Source organism: Phascolarctos cinereus, unplaced genomic scaffold, assembly GCF_003287225.1.
Source record: "Phascolarctos cinereus isolate Bilbo 61053 unplaced genomic scaffold, phaCin_HiC Scaffold_1;HRSCAF=81, whole genome shotgun sequence".
In the NCBI taxonomy this organism is placed as follows: domain Eukaryota; kingdom Metazoa; phylum Chordata; class Mammalia; order Diprotodontia; family Phascolarctidae; genus Phascolarctos; species Phascolarctos cinereus.
In genome coordinates, this window is record NW_027555514.1 from 15,829,287 (window position 1) to 15,848,807 (window position 19,521).

The 19,521-nt window shown below is 46.8% G+C and overlaps 1 protein-coding gene across 9 annotated transcripts in view; it reads right to left on the reverse strand.

Moving 5' to 3' along the window:
- The window catches only part of OSBPL3 (oxysterol binding protein like 3), a 146,374-nt gene that overhangs the window by 69,480 nt on the left and 57,373 nt on the right, over positions 1–19,521 (reverse strand). For all 9 annotated transcript variants that reach the window (XM_020993236.2, XM_020993237.2, XM_020993240.2 and 6 more), the window contains 4 exons: positions 7,583–7,699; positions 7,360–7,413; positions 7,034–7,147; positions 309–476 (listed from right to left, as the gene is read on the reverse strand). In XM_020993236.2, the coding sequence (XP_020848895.1) occupies positions 309–476; positions 7,034–7,147; positions 7,360–7,413; positions 7,583–7,699 (453 nt within the window). The remainder of the gene's footprint in view (positions 1–308; positions 477–7,033; positions 7,148–7,359; positions 7,414–7,582; positions 7,700–19,521) is intronic.

Sequence of the window (19,521 nt, forward strand, 5' to 3'; positions counted from 1 at the left end):
TTCCTTCCCTCCTTCCTCCCTCACTTCCTTCTTTCCTTTCTTCCTCCCTCCCTTCCTTTCCTCCTTCCTTCCTTCCTTCCTCCTTGTTCCCTCCTTTGCTGCTTCCTTCCCTCCTTCCTCCCTCACCTCCTTCCTTCCTTCCTCCCTCTCTTCCTTCCCTCCTTCCTCCCTCTCTTCCTTCCCTCCTCCCTCCCTCCCTTCCTTTCCTCCTTCCTTCCTTCCTCCTTGTTCCCTCCCTCGCTGCTTCCTTCCCTCCTTCCTCCTTTCTTCAATGCCTAGATTCCCACTGCCAAGCCATCTGGTATTACCTTCTTATTTGAAACAGAGTCAAATACTCCAGATGCAGAGTCTGTGACAGTGGATGCAGAGAAAAAATGGTTGACATCCCGTGGGAACATGGCAATCTCATTTTGACGATATACTCGGTGGTGACGGAGCTTGGCAACCCACTCGTCAAAGACTTCCTCGGACTTTACCTAAAACGAAGAGACTTGAGGTCGTGGAATATGTTAAGCACAACACTGAAAACGATCCTTAGCCATCAAAAGTAGGCCACTGTAGCCCCATCAGCTCTTCCTTTAACCTGTACTGGAAAGCCCTGTTGTGTATAGCACATGCTAGAGCCTCCGTAGTTTGGACCCTACCAATAGGACCATAATGAAAGTTGGTTGAATTAAGCTGTGTTGGAATGTCAGAATTCTAATCCACTAGGCTGGAGTTAATGTCACTTTGGGGCGGGGGGGAGTCTGGGGAGGAAACGAGAAGCACATATATAGGCACATGGGATATGTTTGTCAGAGTCTACAGTAAGCCCAACTGCTGCACTATTTTAAAAACAATCACCATTGCAATAAATAACAAATAGGTTTATTACTAATGATTTTGACCTGCCCTTCCAAAGCATTTATAGGATTCTCTAAGACACGAGCCAGGGCAACTAGGTGGCACAATGGATAGAGCGCTGGATCTGGAGTCAGGAAGACCTGAGTTCAAATCCAGCCTCAGATACTTACAAACTGTATGACCCTGAGCCAAGTCACTTAACCCTGCTTGCCTCAGTTTCCTCATCTGTAAAATGAGCTGGAGAAGGAAATGACAAGCCACCCCAGTATCTGCCAAGAAAACCCCAAAGGAGGTCAGGAAGAGTTGGACATAACTGAAACAACTGAACAATGACAAAAAAGAGGCATGCCCCTAGTGCCCTCTCTTTGGCTCACCAGGTGTGCTGTGCATTCTCTCTCTGAATAAGTCTGTCTTGCAATATGATAGAAAATACCAGCAGGTACCAAACGTGTCCCTGGGGCTCAGGGCTTGTTTGTTCTCTTGAATTTTCACCAGGTCAGAAGTCCCTTTCTCCAATCTGAGCAAGTGAACAGGATTTTCACAATTTTTGATTCAAAATTCAACAAAACATTTATGTTTTGGTATGAAATTGCTAACCTGCCTCGAAGGCCCAAAGGGAAGACACTCCTTGGGCAGAAGACGACAATAAAAATATTACAATGGCTCAGACTGGTCTAACAAGCAGCCCGTGAGCACCCACGATGTGCAGGCACTGGGTTTGGCGCTGAGGCTACAAAGAAAGCTCCACCAGCCAAAAATGCAACAATCTCTCCCCTCCAAGGGCTTACATTCTACTGGGATGATACAATGTCTCCGCAGAGGATTCAGTACAAAAGATATACACAATAACTGTGAGGGAAGGGATCAGGAGGCACATTGTGAAGGAAGCTGCATCTGAGCTAAGAATCATGGGGAGGAAGGGACTCCAAGAGGTGGCAATGAAGGGGAAAGGGAAAGGCTATTTGGGACAGAGCTGCTCTATGCTTTAAAAATTAAACAGATGAATTACCATGGAAACACCTGCTGTGTTTGGAAGGTGGGCAAAAACGCCTTCCAGCTGTGTAACCCTGGGCAAGTCATGTAACCGCCAGGGTTTCGGCTTCTTTATCTATAAAATGGGAGTAATAATAGCTCCTACCTCCCAGGATTGTTGTGAGGATCAAATGAAATTGTTTACATAAAACACTCAGGAAACCAGAAAAGCACAACGCAGCTGAGCGCTGACGAGAGGGAACCGTTCAGCCTCTACAGGTGTGGTGTGTGTTCTAATTCACGTGATCCGAAGGGACAATTGTGTTAGATATGGCTACTGGTTTCAGCCCAAAAGAAAGACACAATACAAATTCGAATAACATAAGCACTTCATTATTGGCACTAACGAGAACCTAGACCTATCAATGCTAGCTTTATTACTGTTATTATTAATGTTAGTATAATTCAATCTCCTCCTTGCCCCAGACTTTAGTGGTAATGAATTCCAACTCCTCTAGAGACTCAAATTAATAGCTACCAAGTATTTTCATAGGCTCTTAATGGAGTTGGTGGTTAACATATACATAGGCAATTGGGGTTGAGGGCTTGCCCAGGGTCACACAGCTAGTAAGAGTCAAGTGTTTGGTCTGAGGCTGGATTTGAACTCAGCTCGTCCTGACTCCAGGGCCGGTGCTCTATCCACTGAGCCACCTAGCTGCCCCAGTGGTTAATATTTTCAAAGGGCTCCGAGATGGTTGTTTGTTTTCATTTACTAGACCCTAAGCTCCACGAAGGCTTTTGTGCTCTCCTCCTTCCAGAATCGCTCATTCCCTTTTTTACTCTTCATCATGGAACACAGCAAACGTCTCTGTGCACAGAGTGAAACAAGCCCGGGAGCTCCCCAAGCACATGAGACCCCCATTAACTCCAAAGTTGAAAAGAATCCAGGCCGATCGGGTCAGGGCTTTTGTTAGTTGTATGGCCTACAGAGAGAGTAATTGCTTCTATAGCACCTGCTTTGTGCCAGATACTGTCCTACAAGCTCTACTAAAACTAAGATAGTCAGAGGGTAAGTGATTTGCCCAGAGTCACACAGCTAGTAAGTAGCTGGTGTAGTATGGTGGGGGGGGGGAGTCACATGGGAAGGGACAACAGTCATTTTCGAAAGGTTTCTGGGAATTTTTTTTTAAATAGAGGTTCACGTTCAGATTGTAACCAGAGCATTAGGTAATGACATACTGTTTCAGGAAGATGATACACACCTCCCTCCACTCCTATCAATTCCCTAATTACATATTAGGAAAACGTTTCACATGCCAGTTTCTTCAAATGCATTTCCCTCCCCAGATGAGGTCAGCACATCCAAGTGTTCAGGACAGATAGATTAGATTGGACAGTGAAGTCCACCATTTTAAAGACTTTTCCCTAACGAAAGGTACCACCCAAAACACACTTTGCTTCCAACTTTTTTATATTCCCATTCTCCAGGGTGGAGAGGTCAACATCTAACAGAATGACCAAGGTCTGACTCTGTCTGCAGACCCAGATCACCCTCAAGAAGTCACTTCCCCCTGTCTTTGTCTGTTAAAGGGAAGGAGCATGGTTAGAGTGGACCAGAGAATCCCAAAGGTCAAGGACAATGCTAAAAACACAGGGCCCAGTCTGCCTGGCACATGGGATGTGGTTAATAAATACTTAACTGATTGATAAGCACAGTTCTTGTGCTTATGTGGGGTTCCCTATTAGCCCTCTACATCTTCTACTCTCCAATGACCACTCATCAGAGAAAGCCTAAATTGTGTTCATTATTGTTTTAGCATTAAGCGTGCTGGGGGCAGGACCGTGCAGTGGACAGGGGTCAGCCTAAGAGTCAGGCCACAAGCAGACTCCCAGCAAGTCCCTTATCTTCTCCATCAATCACCAAGAATGATTAAGTGCCTACTATGTGCTAGGCCCTGGGGCTCCAAACACAAGTGTGAGACACATTTCCTGCTCTGAAGAAGCTCCCGTTCAGTGCCTTGGAAGAACTTGATAGGACCCTAAGTTACAGACAAATGGTGGACGAGCATTGGGAGAAGGAATTCCCACAGCCAGGAGCTCCTGACACTGAGGGAATCAGAGGTCTAGACCAAAGAAAGCCCAACTTTGAGATTCTCCAGGGAAAAGGACAGGACCTGGATCCTCTCTATTAAAGTAGACCAGCACTTTTCTGCAACTTAGAGCCTTACAGTATTGCCTGGAGCACACACAGAGAGGTGATCTACATGCCCAAGGTCACACAGCCAGGATGTCAGAGGCAGGATTTGAACCCAGGTCTTCCTGGCCCCAAGGCCAACCCTCTTTCCTCTAGGTCAGGATACCTCTTCTTCGAAAATTAATCTTGTATGTATAATCTATATAAGCTAAATCTCTATCAACCAGAATATTTCACTCACACAGAACATTCTGGCCCCTGCTGGGACTGGCCAGCAGAAAGTTTATTAAACAATGCTTCTTTGAGCGTAAATGAGGAAATAACCTAGACTCCTTCAGGGTACAGGATGCCAGAATAACAAGAGGAACTCATTTCTTTTACAAACAATTCAAATAGGAAAAATTTCAAAGCCACACTGCCCAAAAATTTGAATAATTATAAACCCCTCCTCCATCCAACCAGCAAAACACACACACACACACACACACCACACACACACACACACACACACACACACACACACACGCACACCCATATACACCACCACCAGGACGTCAAGATTTAATAGGTAAGGAAGCTCTCCACCTGAGAGCTAAGTGGGAATGAGTTCTACAATTACCCTCTTTTGGAAGACCACCCATACCCATGAGCAACCTAGGAATTCATTATCTCCTAAGCGGTCTTGGGCCCTAATAATCAACCAACTGACAAGTATTTCTTTGTGCACCTGTGTCCTGACAGCTCTGCGTTACTAAGAGGTATATGTGAGAAAAATGACTGTCTCTAGGGCCATGGAGCTCTAGATCCGTCTAGTTCTTGGCCCTCATTTTACAGATGAGGAAACTAAAATCTGAAGGTGGTTGACTTAACCCAAGGTCCCAGTCACTTTGATGTATCTCTGCTCAGTTTCTCTACCCCCAACTCCCGAGCCTGGGAGCATCATCTTCTGTTGCTGGAACACTCTCAGACAGCATCCCCAGCTTTTGTGAGAACGGATTCTGCTTTTCATTTGCTTAGAGGCTTGAGATCAACTAGGGTCAGGTGACCACAAATCCTGTGAGCCCTCTGTGCCCTCGCCTGGTGAGATCCCCTTTGGATCCTGACTCCATCACCCAGTCTGCCAGCTCTCCCTCCCAGCTTTGCATCACCTACAGATGTCATTAGTAGGATGTCTCTGCCTCAAACCACGTTACTGATCACTTTTTAAAATGCACGATCAATTTGAGGGAAGAGAATAGTATGCCTTCCTCTCAGTGTAGGGAATCACCCTGAGCTCTGGAGTAAGCAGGCATGGATGGGCTGGCCAATTGGCTTCACAGTCTGTCAAGAGTGGCTCCAAAAGCTAAAGACGGAAGCAAATCTAATTAGCTGAGCTTCCTTGCTCTAGAGAAATCAGGCAGGAATTCTGGGAAATCCCCCAATGTTAGCAAATCTAGCAGAGCCCTCTAATTAGATTGGAGTTGGGGATGGAGAACAGCCAAGGTACATGAGGCTTCTACTGTACACAGCTGTTTTTGGAGACACAATCTGACCTGTCAATATGACCACAGGGTGATGAATGTTTTGGCCACAGAAACTCTTAGAATTGATTCATTTGCAGTTTCAAACTGCATATTCAATTCACTGGGCCTCTCTTTTTCACTTTTATTAATATGTGCTCATAGATATAAATTTTCCTCTAAAAGGAATGTCTTACATGCATTCCATAAATTTTGTCACGTCCTATTATTTATGATTCCCTTTAATGTAATTCTCCATTGACTAATTTGTGGAGGGGAGATCTGCATCCTTGAATGGAATACCCACACCAAGGAAACCTCAGCTGTGGCATATCATTGAAGTAGATTTGGATTTGCATAATAATGAGTCACAACAGATTTTGAATATAGGTCATCAGTAGAGTGTTTTGAGATCCTCAAGATAGAAATCATTACTTCACGGGTCCTTCATTTGTAGTATTATTAATAACAACGGTGATTGTTATATTACAAATATATGATATAATTATTCATGTATTGTTAGGTTTCCTTATATTGCCTTATGTAATATGATACAATGGCATTTAATACAACATAACAACATAATATAAATCATGCCATATGAAGAACAACCGAGTAGGCAGCTAGGTACAGTGGACAGTGTTGGGTCTAAAATCAGAAAGTCCTGAATTCAAATCCAGCCCCAGGTTCTTATTGTTCTTATTAGCTGTGTGACCCTAGGCAAGTCACTTAACTTCTGCCTGCCTCAGTCTCCTTGGGGATGATAATAGCACCTAGCTCTAGGGCTGCTGTGAGGATCAAATGAGTTAATATTCATACAGCCCTCAGCACAGAGCCTGACACACGTTAGGTACTTAATAAATATTTCCATGCTGGCTTGCTTCCCTCCCCTGTAGTTTCATTGACACTCCATGTCCCCAAGTGCTCTTAAGAGCTTTTCGTAGGGCACTGTCAGGTTAGGTGACTTAGCCAGGGTGACACAGTTTGTGTCAGACATGGAACTTGAACCTGGGTCTTCCTATCTTCAAAGCCAGCTCTTCATCATGGTTCAATCACATAGCACATTAAAGTTTGCAGAGTGCTCGATCTACATTTTCCCCTTGGGCCCTACCCACAACCCTGGGAGATGGGCAGCATGGCTATGATCCCAAGGTCACACATCATGTAAGCGTCAGGTGGCCAGTGCCAAGTCTAAGCCAAGCCTAAGCATCAAAGCATTGGTTATGATGGGCACTGTGATGGAGTTCCAAAGCATTGGTTGTGATGAGCACCATGATGGAGTCCCAAAGCATTGGTTATGATGGGCACTGTGATGGAGTCCCAAAGCACTGGTTATGATAGGCACCGTGATGGAGTCCCAAAGCACTGGTTATGATGGGCACCATGATGGTGTCCCAAAGCACTGGTTATGATGGGCACCACAATGGAGTCTCAAAACACTGGTTATGACAGGCACCATGATGGAGTCCCAAAACACTGGCTGTGATGGGCACTGGGACGGAGCTCCAGTGGGAAGCGCCCTTACCTTCAGATGGTAGATATGCTCCTCTGTATCGAGGTCTATGCATTTTGAGGACTTCTTGACAGACATCACAGAGAGCCCAACATCAATGGATCCATGGAGCTTCTCTCTCTCTATCTGGTCAGAATCACATCACACTGGAATGAACACCATGACCTAGAGTTTCCAACTCTAATCCCTTGCGTGCCCGTCTCAACAAGGTGAGGCTACCACCTCCCACCCCTTCCAGCTCTTCACTTTTCAGGTACATGCTACTGATGAGCTCTCCAACCCTGATGAAGACAGGTGGCCCTTTGGGGCACATATGAACAATGGTTAGAGAGACTTACATCGGCCAGGTTCTTGGCATACTTCAAGATCCCTTTCTCCAAGAAGAAGAATCTCTGTTGGAAGAAAAGCACATGTCACTGAGGGGGTCTGAGGCAAAGTGAACTAGAGCAGGAACTTTAAGGAAGCCTCTCTGCAGATGGGGCCTGGCAGGGCCTGGGACCCTCACCCAGAGTGATCAACATGAAGTTGCAGGGGTAAGTGAGGCAAACTTTGGGCCCCTACCTTGTGCCAGCCTTTGAGCGGCCACTTCCTCTTCTTCAGCAGGAAGCCCTTCTGGATCTGGGGCTCCTGGGTGGAGTTCATCTCTCCACGGAGGCCTTCCACCACTTCCCAGCTGTCCTGCTCAAACAACAGAATTCACACTCAGTGGTCACTTTTTCAAAAAGGAGATGTCCCTCTTTCCTTAAAAAAGCTGCAGAGACATCACAGCAGCTTCCCTACTCAAGCCAGAGCCCCTCCTCTCCAGCAGACTCTGTGTCAGCTTCCCAGCCCCAGGTCCAGGCCGCTAACTCTCTTTCCCCAGACAGTTCTCTGGTTCTTTCTTTTGTCTGCAGCAAGAGAAGGATGGTTAAAGGAAACTAACTCTGGTTGCATTTTACCCCAGGAGAGCGTCTTGCAGATTCTATTTTTGCTTGCCCTGACAAATCTTCAGAGCACTAAGGGCCCCAGCTTCCAGGGATCAAGGGGGATCTGAAGCCAGTGTCAGACTTTCTTGCATCAGAATAGAAATTAGAGAGACTAGAGCCTCAACATGAATAGAGAAAGTGAGAAAGAGAGAAGGAGAGGGAATGAGAAGAGAGCAAGAGAGAGAGAAAAGGAGAGGGAGGAAGGGAGAGGGAGACAGAGGGAAGAGGAGAGGGAGAGAGGAGGGGAAGAGAGAGGGAAGAAGGGAGAGAGGGGGAAGGAGAGAGAGAGGAAGGGAGAGGGAGAGAGGGGAAAGGAGAAGGAGAGAGGAAGGGAGGAGAGGGGGAAAAGGGAGAGGGGGAGAGAGGAGAAAGGGAGGAAGGGAGAGAGAGGGAAAAGGAGAGGGGGAGGGGAGAGGAGGAGAGAGGGAGGAAGGGAGGGGGGAGGGAAAGGAGAGGAAGATGTCAGGGAAAGAGAGAAGGAGGGAGAGGGAGAGGGAAGAAGAGAGAGGGAGGGAGGAAAGAGGAAGGAAGGGGGGAGAGGAGGAGAAAGAGGGGGAGGGGGAGAGAGAGATAGAGAGAGAGGGAGGAAAGGAGAAAGGGAGGGAGAGGAAGGGAGAGGGGGGGAGGAGGAGGGGTGGTTAGGCTTGAGATCCAAAGCTAAAAGGCCCTCCTAGTTCATCCAGTCCAACCCCCCTGGTTTTTCCAGATAAGGAGCCAAAGGAGGTCCAGTGATCTGCCCCAGGTCCACAGGTCACATTGGTGGAGCTGGGATTACACATTAGGTCTTCCTGCCTCTGAAGGCAACATGCTATTCATATGACATGCTCCCTCTCCTTTGAGTTCGCCCAGTCATTCTTCAGCGTCATCTCCCCTCTACCCCACAAGGTCCCAATGCCAACCCTGGCTTGCTCCTCCTTAGCCCCCAGGGCATCACATCTGCCTCATGGAGCACTTGGCAAGTTTCTTCAAAGAATAACAGAATTTTGGCGTTGGCCAGGTCCCTCAGCTGCCATCTGCTTAAATCCATCCCCAAAAGGAATATCACACCCAAACCTGACAAACGGCTGTCCAGCTTTGCTTGCGGCCCTTCACCTACCACCTCTCCAGGCTGCCCATCCTACCTTGGGGTTGCCCTAATGGTTAGGAAGCTTGGCATCAAACCCAGATCTGCCTCTGCACTGCCCTCCACCGCCTTCCCACAATGCTCCTGGTCTTGCCCTGTGTGGCCAATCCCTCATCCACAAGACAGTCCTTCAAATGCTTGAAGGCAGCCCAAGTCCATAGATAAAAACATGAAGCAAAATCTGCCTCTTGTCTCTTAGCCACCATGGAACAGCTCTCAATGCCCCTGGCAAGGGAAGAGGAGATCCTTCACTAGTCTCAGTGGATGGCTTCTGGAGGCCCCAGAGATAAGAGAAATCAACATGTGTTTGTGACACAAAGCAGTCTCAGGATTTTCTCCAAGCCTCTCCTTTTAACGCCCCTGATTACAACAGGGATAACATCTGACAGTCAATCAAACAAATGCTGTGCTGGCAAGGAGGATATAAATTTGGGGGCCCCGCTGAGATAGTGAGGTCCCAATAGTGAAAGATTCCCGAATGAATTTCTGTTTATGGTGATCCTTCCTGAGAAAGTCATTCTGCAGCGCTAAAGCAGTATTTGGGCTACGTCCAATTTGTTTGGGCCAAAAGACTTGGAAAATCAGATACACAAGAATGAATACTTTAAAAAAAAAGAGTTTCAAGACAGCTGTCAAGCAAATACTGTTGATTCAACCGAGCAAGGGGGAGGCCTTTCCTTCAGAAATGCTAATGTTGTTCATTCCTGTCCAACTCTTCATAACCCTGTTTGGAGTTTTCTTGGCAGAGACTGGAATGATTTGCTGTTTCCTTTTCCAGCTCATTTTACACTAGAGGAAACTGAGGCAAATAGGGTGAAGTGACTTGTCCAGAGTCACACAGCTGATAAGTGTCTGAGGCCAGATTTGAACTCAGGTCTTCCAGACTCCAGTGTGGCTAATAAGAGAGAATGAAGCCAAGGGCTAAGGAGGGTCTCATGGGTAAGCTGTCTTCTCTATACAAAAATGATAGACATGCCTTTCAACTGCCCTAGAAGCAGCTAGGGGTCCAGTGGAGAGAGTTCTGGGCCTAGAGTGAGAAAGACCTGAATTCTAATTCAGCTTCAAACACTTACTAGCTCTGTGACCCCTAGGTACATCACTTACTCTATCAGCCTGTTTCCTCAACTATAAAATGGAGATACTAAAAATAATACCTACCTCCTAGGATTGTTGTGAAGAAGAGATGAGATTATATTTGCCTGGCATACAGTGGGCACTTAATTAATGCTTGTTCCCTTCCTCCCTCCCAACCCCACTACCCCTGGAAATCTTTGGTCTTCAGGGAGGTTATATCAGTGCTAACTTGGTAGAAAATGAACACAGCTGAGTCCAGCCCCAAGCCATCAGCACCCTTGGGTCATACCTCGCACAAGGGTTCAAGATAGAAAAAGCCCCTCTTGGTGATGCTGCTTTAGCTGGACGTCAGAGGAGGCTGGCGTCGGCATCCAGCGTCCAGCACAGTCTGCTCCCAGAACTGTCTAATAAAAGGCCAAACACAGCACGCTCTTTGACGTGGGGAGGTAACTGGGTGTTTATTCATGTTCCTGGGCTATCGGAAGGGCATTTTTGTATTGCTGAGTCACTGAATTGTGAGCATTTCCCTCCAGGGCAGATGTTTCTGCTCCAGGTATTGCAGATGCTGAATCCCGAAGCCTGGCCCAGCTGACAAGCACACCAACAAAGAGATTGTGGACTTTTCTGGCATCTCTTCCAGCAGCGGTGACCCCCACAATAGGAGGTCACCAGGGGACTGCTGTTTCCACGCTTCACTAAACTCTTATCTGGCCTGGTTGGGGACAGACACATTCTGGGTAATAGCATTACCAAAGAGGCTGGTCCTGAGTTATCCACTTTAATGAATCAGTGCACGGGAAAATAGACTTAATGCTAAAAATAAACAGAATCTAATTTCCTTGAACACTCAAAAGGAACAAGCCTGGGCCTGAGTCAGAAGATCAGAGTTTGAGCCTGGCTCTGACACTACAGGGGTGACCTGAGGTGGGTTAATGTTTACACTGCCCCAGTTTCCTCTTCTGGATGATGGGGGAAATAATACTGGTACCACCTGCCTAAAAAAGTTGTAATGAGGAGTGGAAAGGACCCTGGCTCCAGGGAAAGCATGAAGCCTGCAGTTAAGAAGACTAGAGTTCAAATCCAGTCTCAGATACTTATTAGCTGTGTGACCCTGGGTAAGTCACTTAACCCTGTTTACCTCAGTTTCCTCATCTGTAGAATGGGTATGATAACCATAGCACACACTTTCCAGGGTTGTTGTGAAGATCAAAGGAGATAATATTTGTAAAGCTCTTAGCATAATGCCTAGCACACAGTATGTATTTAATAAATGCTTGTGCCCTTCTCTTCCCCTCTCTCTACCACCACATCACAATGTCTCTGAGTGGGACCTAGATGTGTATTATCTGGATCAGAATTATCTGAAGAAGACCAGCTGTGATCTGGATCAGTGAAGAGAATGCCCAGGCCACTGAAGTCACAGGTCCCCGCTACTGGCCTAAGAGTTTACCATAAAGGCTGGACTTTGGGTCCTAGATCTCAGGCTATTTGCTTGCGTCTAAGCCACCCACTTGACTTTTCAGGGCCTCAGATTCCTTATTTATAAAATGAGCATATTGTCCTCCAAGTATGAGGACAGCGCGCTGTAACCCCCCTTCCTTCCTCCTTCCCTGCCCCAGTGGCTACAGTCTCCCCTATCCCCCAAACTACCGCACGCACTGATATTTGTACATGTTATTTTGCTGGGTAGAATGTAAGCTCTTGGAGGGCAGGAGTTGTATCATTTTGTCTTTGTGCTACGGCCCAGCACGTCCACTGTTTAAGACTCACTCTCCGATTTCATTCATCCAGGGCAATGACAGAATCACAGAATTTAAGAGTTAAATGGCATTTCAGCGGCCATCCAGTGGACTCCCACACAAAAGGAACCTTGCCATGAGGAAACTCTCCACTAAGGCAGGTCTACACATTCTAGGCAGCTTAGTGTATCAGCAGTGGCCTGGGGCACTAAGAGGCTGAGCCTGTGAGCTCCCCCACCCAACTGTGAGCTCCCCCACCCAACTGTAAGCTCCCCCATCCAACTGTGAGCTCCCCCATCCAACTGCAAGCTCTCCCACCCAACTGGGAGCTCCCTTACCCAACTGTGAGCTCCCCCACCCAACTGCGAGCTCCCCCATCCAACTGTGAGCTCCCTTACCCACCTGCGAGCTCCCCCACCCAACTGTGAGCTCCCAACCCAGCTGTGCACTCCTCAAGGGCAGGGACTCCCTTTTCCCTCTTTTTGCATCCTCAGAGCTTGGCACAGAGCCTGCTGGCACGTGTTATTTGTGCTTGGTCTTCAATCTCATTGGACTCTCTGTGACCCCATTTGGTGTTTTCTTGGCAGAGATACTGAAGCAGTTCCCCATTTCCTTCTCCAGCCCATTTTACAGATGAGGAAACTGAGGCAAACAGGGTACAGCAACTTGCCCAGGGTCGCATAGCTAGTGTCTGAGACCAGATTTGAACTCAAGTCTTCCTGACTCCAGCTCTCTATGTACTATGCCACCTAACTACCCCTACCCTAGCAAGTAGGTATTATTGTCCCCATTTCATAGATGAAGAAACCGAAGCTTTGAGAGGTTAACCAACTTGCTTAGGGTCACACAGCTTATTAAGTGTTTGAGGTCAGATTGACTCCAGGCCAGAGCTCTATCCACTGCACCAATTCTGACTCCAACTCTAACCCTAAATTCACCTGTCACATAGTAGGTGCTTAATAAGTATTTATTGACTATCTGACTAAATACATAAAATAAAATATATAGGATTAGGAAAGAAACCGATTGCATTGAAATAGTTATCAATTTGGTTTAGAGTCACAGACCCCAGATAGGAACTCCTGCTCTAAATCAGTCACATATTGGGGTGTACTAGAAAGGGTGTGACAGTTGGAGTCTGATGACCTGAGTTCACATTCCAGTTCTGCTATTTCCTGTGTGACTTCAGACAAGATGGCTCAGTGGATAGACCACTAGACTTAAGAGTCAGGAAGACCTGAGTTCAAATTCTGCCCTAGAGACAGCCAAGCTGTGTGATCTCAGGCAAACAACTTAACTGGGACTCTGGGTCTCAGTCTCTAGGACTCAGTTTCCTCATCTGTAAAAATCTCAATCCTATGACCCCAATCATGCCTACTTCCCAGGGTCACTAAGAGGATCAAATGGGATAACATAAGGAAAGCACCTTTAACAGGCTACATAAATGCTATCATTATCATCATCATTATTGTTGATATTCTCCAGGCCTCAGTTTCCCTTCTGTAAAGTGAAGGCAAAGATTAGATGACCCTTCCAGTTCTAAATCCTCTTTTTTCCTAGCTTGGATAATTCACCTCTTCTCTCAGGGACTTAGTCTCACCAACTCTAAATGGAGAGAATTAAACTAAATGTTCTCTATGACCCCTTCTCATCCTAACTCAGGAATTACCCAGCTGCAGAGGAGGGGCTACTCTGCATAGGGATAGGGAGTTTCCTCACCTGGGAGTTCCCAGGGAGGATCACAGGTCCCATCACTATCTTCATCATGTAAGGCAGCTGGCTCCTTTGGCACAACATTTGCTATGTGATGGGAAGATAGGAAAAGCAGGGTCATGCCAAACGATGAAGAGCCTTGAATGCCAGACTAGGAAAACTCTAACTAAAAGTAGGCAATAGGGAGTCAGCGAAGGAACTTGGTGTAAATGAGATGTACACGTGCCGTGTGTCTGCATACATGTAGGCACATACCCACATACACGCACACCCCACTTGCCTACTTTCCCAGACTTCGTCATCTCTAGAAACTCATCGTTCCAAGACAGAAGCATCTCAGAAACTCTTCAGATCATTGCCCAGACCCCTCCCTGCATCCCATTTCATTTTCCTTTCATGTGCTGACTGACCCCAGAAGGCAGCATGCCCTGGAGGAGCTGCATGGTTTTGAGGAGGCACACTGGGGTCTGCATCAGCAGCCAGGCTCTCCTGACACCCAGCTCTGCTATTCAAGGCCCAGGAAAACCTGACAAGATTCCTCATCTGTAAAAGGAAGGGGTTGGATTTAGAGGACGTCTGAAGTTATTTCCAGCTCTAACCCCCCCAAGCCGTTATGTGACATAAACAACCAACAGCACAGGAACTCAGGAGAGACAGTAAGTGGGTGAGATGAGCTGGGGCCCAAGGGAGGGTGAGATTTTAACAAGCAGGAGAAAGAGGAAGGCACTCCAGGCGCCAGGAATGGCATGAGCAAAGGTTCAGAGGTGGGAATATGCACGTCTGGACCAGTCCAGCTGGAGTGACAGTAGTTAGAACAAAAGCTGAAAAGGATGAGAGGGGCATTGTCCCTCTTCCCAGGCACTTCCCAAAATTCCTCTGAGTTCCCCATCTGCCATTTGCACCTGGCCTCAAATTCTAACACTACGGAATCAGACGTGGTGGTGACGTATTCTCCCTGCCAGACGGATGCCGGGTCCACTCACTTCTACATCCAAAGGTCCTGAGCAAGAAGCCAGCAAAAACACCAGGGTCGATAATCAAGGCCCCGCTGAGTGTCTGTGGCGCAAGGAGCCCAAGCTCTGGAAATCCTGCCCATTGCTTGCTCCCCGCGACCACAGATCAATCAGTCGTCCGAACGCGCCACATCCAGGCTTTAGCCCCAGTTATCTTTGGTCTTGTGGCTTTTCACCGCCCTGCTTGTCTGCTGTGTGAGGATTCTAGCCAGGGAGCTTAACTTTGATTCCTGGGAACCTTCTAGACCAGACGATTAAAGAGATGGTGAGCAGCGAACACGGCAAAAGCGAAGCAGTCCTTATGAAGAGCCAGCTTGGCTTCATTAAGAATGGCTCATGCCAGGCCAATTCCATTTCCTAACTTTCTAACTTTGACCTCAAAGACAGCCAGGTGGTGCAGTGGATAGAGCACTGAGCCTAGAGTCAGGAAGACTCATCTTCCTGAATTCAAATGTGGCTTCAGACACATCCCAGCTGTGTGACCTTGGGCAAGTCACTTAACCTTGTTTGCCTCAGTTTCCTCATCTGTAAAATGAGCTGGAGAAGGAAATGACCAACCACTCTAGTATCTCTGCCAAGAAAACCCCCAAATGGGGTCACAAAGAGTCAGACATGAATGAAAAGACTGAACGACAAAACCTCGCAGAATTGTTGTGAAGATCAAACGAGTTAAAATAAATGTTAGCTAGCATCCTCCTCCTCAGGCCCCTCTCAGCTTAAATCTCTGATCCTCTCTCTGGCCTCTAGAGATGATAAGGGTCTCGCTCACTCACTCAACAAGCATTTCACAGACCAGAGTTTGAGAATACCTCAAAGGGCCAAGCTCTATCAATTGAAAGCAGGATGAAATTTTTTATTTCAAAGTAAAATGATAACGTCTGCTAGTAATTATTTGGATTTAAAGTCCATTTGCACAGAGAGGAGAGAGAAAATATTTATCATCAAATACATTTTCTTGTCAGTTGCCACACATGGTTTTTCTAGCATTAAGCACTTACTATATGCCAAGTGCTGGTGGAAGGTGGCAGCAGGCGGGGAGAGGTGGGGGGAGGATCCCAAGAACCTTCAGAGAGCATACTTTTGAACTCACATGGTTAGTGGGAAAGAATGCTGGGTTTAGAGATGCGAGGCTTCCATTTCAATCCTAGAACTCTGATATTTACTGTGTGATATTGGACATACCATTTTCCCTCTCTCTCAGACTCAGTTTCCTCAACTATAAAGTGAGGATACTAGCATTTCCATTACTCTTCTCACAGGACTGTAGCAGAGAAACCATTCAGAAAATTCTAGAGTGCCTCCTAAATGGCCCATGCCATTTCAAATGCCTCTAATTATCAGGAAATTCTTCCTTATATTCAAGCTGAAATCGCTTCCCTGTCACCTTTGGCCAAGAAGCCACAAAGAAAAAGATACGAAATAGACATTTAAAGGACTCCAGCCTCCAGAAACATCAGCCCCTGGATGATACAGCTGGGGTTTACTTGTCCCTCCTTGGCATTTTCTCTCTCACTGAATCTTCACTCACTGGTCACATCTGGATGGTTCTGGGCCTGGAGGCCAGCCAGCTGTAGTTACTGGTAAGCAGCAGGACTAGTGCACTGGGAAAAGGAACTTCAGGTCCTCAAGGACTAAAGCAGCTTCTGTAATTCACCTGCCTGCCTGATGACCTCAGCTAGTCTCCAGTGCTGCCCTCCTTGCCCCATCTGACAATCCTAGACAATCCAAGAATGGTCTGTAAGCAGAGCTGTTTGGACACTGCCCACCCACTGCCCTGAAGGCCCAGTCCCCCTTTAATTCCTCATAATAGATAAGTTAATTATTTCTGTAGCATTGAACATGTCATGTGTTCAGTGTAGACTCAGAACGTGACAAGATGGAAAAAAGAACCACAGACACCCAGCTTTCTCTTTCCCATCACTCTACTTCCCACCCCAGCCCTACAGATCAGGCATCACTCACTTGCCTTTCCAAGGCCTTATCTTTAGGAAGGGAGAATATCCATTTCTGCTCTGGAGCCCCCAGCCCTGCTCCAAGAAAGCCATCACGGACTTAGACATCTTAATTTAGCCTCTTGTTTCTTGGAGAGTTCTAGGAAAGAGGGCTCAGGAGACAACAGAAGAGCTAAGCAAGCCTAGAATGACTCACTATTCACTGATTTTTTTAGAAGCATTTCCCCTACCCACTTCAGTTTAGACACTGTGGGGCTCGAGCTACATAACTAAAGAAGAACTGGGCAGATCCTAAAATTCCATCTTATATGTAGACAGAGCTTCTGCTTTTCCAAGGACACCCATTGCCTACAGAACCCTCCTATTCAAGGGGCAAACCGACTACTGTGATTCAATTCATGCGCACTAGATTTGGAGCCAAAGCGTCCAAGGGCCAATGCCGGCCCTGCCCTGGACTCTCCAGATTAGTCCTTCTCAGCCTTCTCAACCTTGGCTAGGGCTCCAGCCCTGCAGCTGCTTCCTCCTCCTTCTCCTCCTCCTCCTGGTGTGATCATCCCAGAGCCTCCACTGAAGGAAGTGCCCAAACCAGCCATACTCCCTTCTAAGAGCTGCCTTTCCACCCTGCCCAGCCTGTTTCCAGAGCCTTCTGTGTGCTGTCTTACCTCCATTAGAATGGAAGTTCCTTGAAGGCAAAGACCTTTGCTTTTCCTATTACAGTGGTTAGCACAGTGCCTGATACATGACAAATGCTTAATAAATGCTTTATTCATCTATTTCTCTACCTATTTGTGAGACTTTAAGAAATCAATAAATAAGAAACATTCATTAAGCACCTACTGTGTACCAGGAGATGGGGATAAAAAACAATAAAGCAATCCCTATTTGCAAGAATCTCATAATCCAAAGGAGGAGACAAGTATGTTCTGTTGCATTATATGTTGTATTAAATTACATGTTATGCTATGTTATCCTATGTTATGAACTGTGGGCCCATAAGGCCAGCCCCAAAGTCTTGCTCTCTTGGTGAAAGTTGGCAGAGCTGGCACTCATCTGTCCTCGCCTTTGAGAAGCCAGGGTCTGTATCATACCATGACAAGGCTTAATAGAAGAGATTTAGTCACAGATGTCAGTAAAATTTCAAGAAAGTCATTAGCTAAATTAGTCACCTCCCAATCTGGCAGGGGAAGCTTCCAGCTGGGAATTAGGTTAGGCAGACCCCACCACCCCCTCCCAAGACATTCTCAGTCCCTATCGGGTGGTGGATGCTGGCAGTTTCAGGACTCACTGAAGCCAGGAGCAGTGCCAAAAAGCTCCCAACCCAGGGGACTAAAAATAGCTAACAAGCTTGGGCTAGGATACGAGTGGGATTGACAAAAGCCACCAACACTGGGTTGTATTCTCATCTGTTGTTTTTAAAGTTGGGTTCCTTTCAGTGGGAATCTCCTAAGAGGAAAAAAGTTTCCTCTGACCATACACACAATATGTCTGAAAACTGGATTGGCTTCAAAGAAATCCATTCCCTGTGCAGAGTCACAGAGCTCTGGGTCAGGAAGAGATATGAGAACTGACCAGCTCAAGATGGAGGCAATGCAGCAGCCACGGAACGTTAGGCTGCCCTGTTGCTCTCTCGTCTGCTAGGTGCTGAAGCGCTCAGAGGTCCTCACCCCTTCCCTGGGAAACAGGAGAAGCTTCATTGAGGAAGAGCCGAGGCCACACAACCTCTTCAGGAGGCAGGACTGAGGGAGAATAGAAGCTCCCTAAGGGAGGGTCTGGCCGGGTGGGTTTGCTTGCTTGTTTGTTTGTTTGTTTCTTTCTTTCTTTCTTTGTTTCTTTCTTTCTTTCTTTTTTTGTCTCCACGCCAAGCTCAATAGGAAGTGGGGACTTACAGCTGGTTCTTGAAAAGCCTTATCTCTCCCCACTAGAATTTAGGCTGCTTAAGGGCAGGGATTATCTTCTTTTAGCATTAACATTTGTATCCCAGGTGCAGAGCGGAATATCCCACTCACTCTAAAAGCCTAATTAATACTATTTGGCAGAGCAAGATCCCAGAGGCAGAGCCCAACCTTGCTTCCATTTACATACAGAGCAGAGGCCCAAGTAGCTGAGGCAGTTGGGGAGAACCGGCCACTTGATCTGAGTCTTCAAGGAAGCCACAGATTCCGAGAGGCAGAAGTGAGGGGGGGGGGAGCACTCCAGTCCCGGGGGCACACCAGGGTGAAGGCACAGACATGATCTTGGGAATGAAGCTGATTGAGTTCTTTTCACCTCAATCAACAAGCATTTCTTACATCCACTGTTATCAATAACAACCCACATAGTCACGTGCATGTGGGTTTCTGATCACATAGGCCCTGAAGGAAAAACTTGCCCAGTTTTGTTAGGTTCTGTCACAGAAGCATCGATGTTTAGGCCAAAATTGGGGGGAGGGGAATGTTACATTTTATTTCTCTTCTCACCAGGAAGAAAATAAACCACTCTATTATTTTGCTCTAACAAAAATAACATTGCCCGCTTGTCACTAACTTGGCTTCAGCTGCAGTTACTCAGTATTTCCATAGCACCTGAAGGCTTGCTAAGTGCTTTACACATAGTATGTCATTTGAAGCTCAAACCAACCCTATAACTATCCCCATTTATGGAAAAGGAAATCAGAGAGGTTAAGGGGCTTGCCTGGGGTCACCAGTTAGTAAGTGGTAGGGGCAGGATTCAAACCTAGGTCAGCTGACTCTGAAACCAGCACAAGGTCACACCAGGTGATCGTCCTGAGGGGGACACACAGCTTGGAGTTCTGTCAATGCAGAACATATCACCTTCCTTCTCTTGCTGTACTGGATCATTTCATGCAAAAAAAAATTCTTTGCCTCAAAATTAAAAAAAAAAACAAGGCAGGGCACCCCATGTGTTCTGTTCCTAATGAGCAC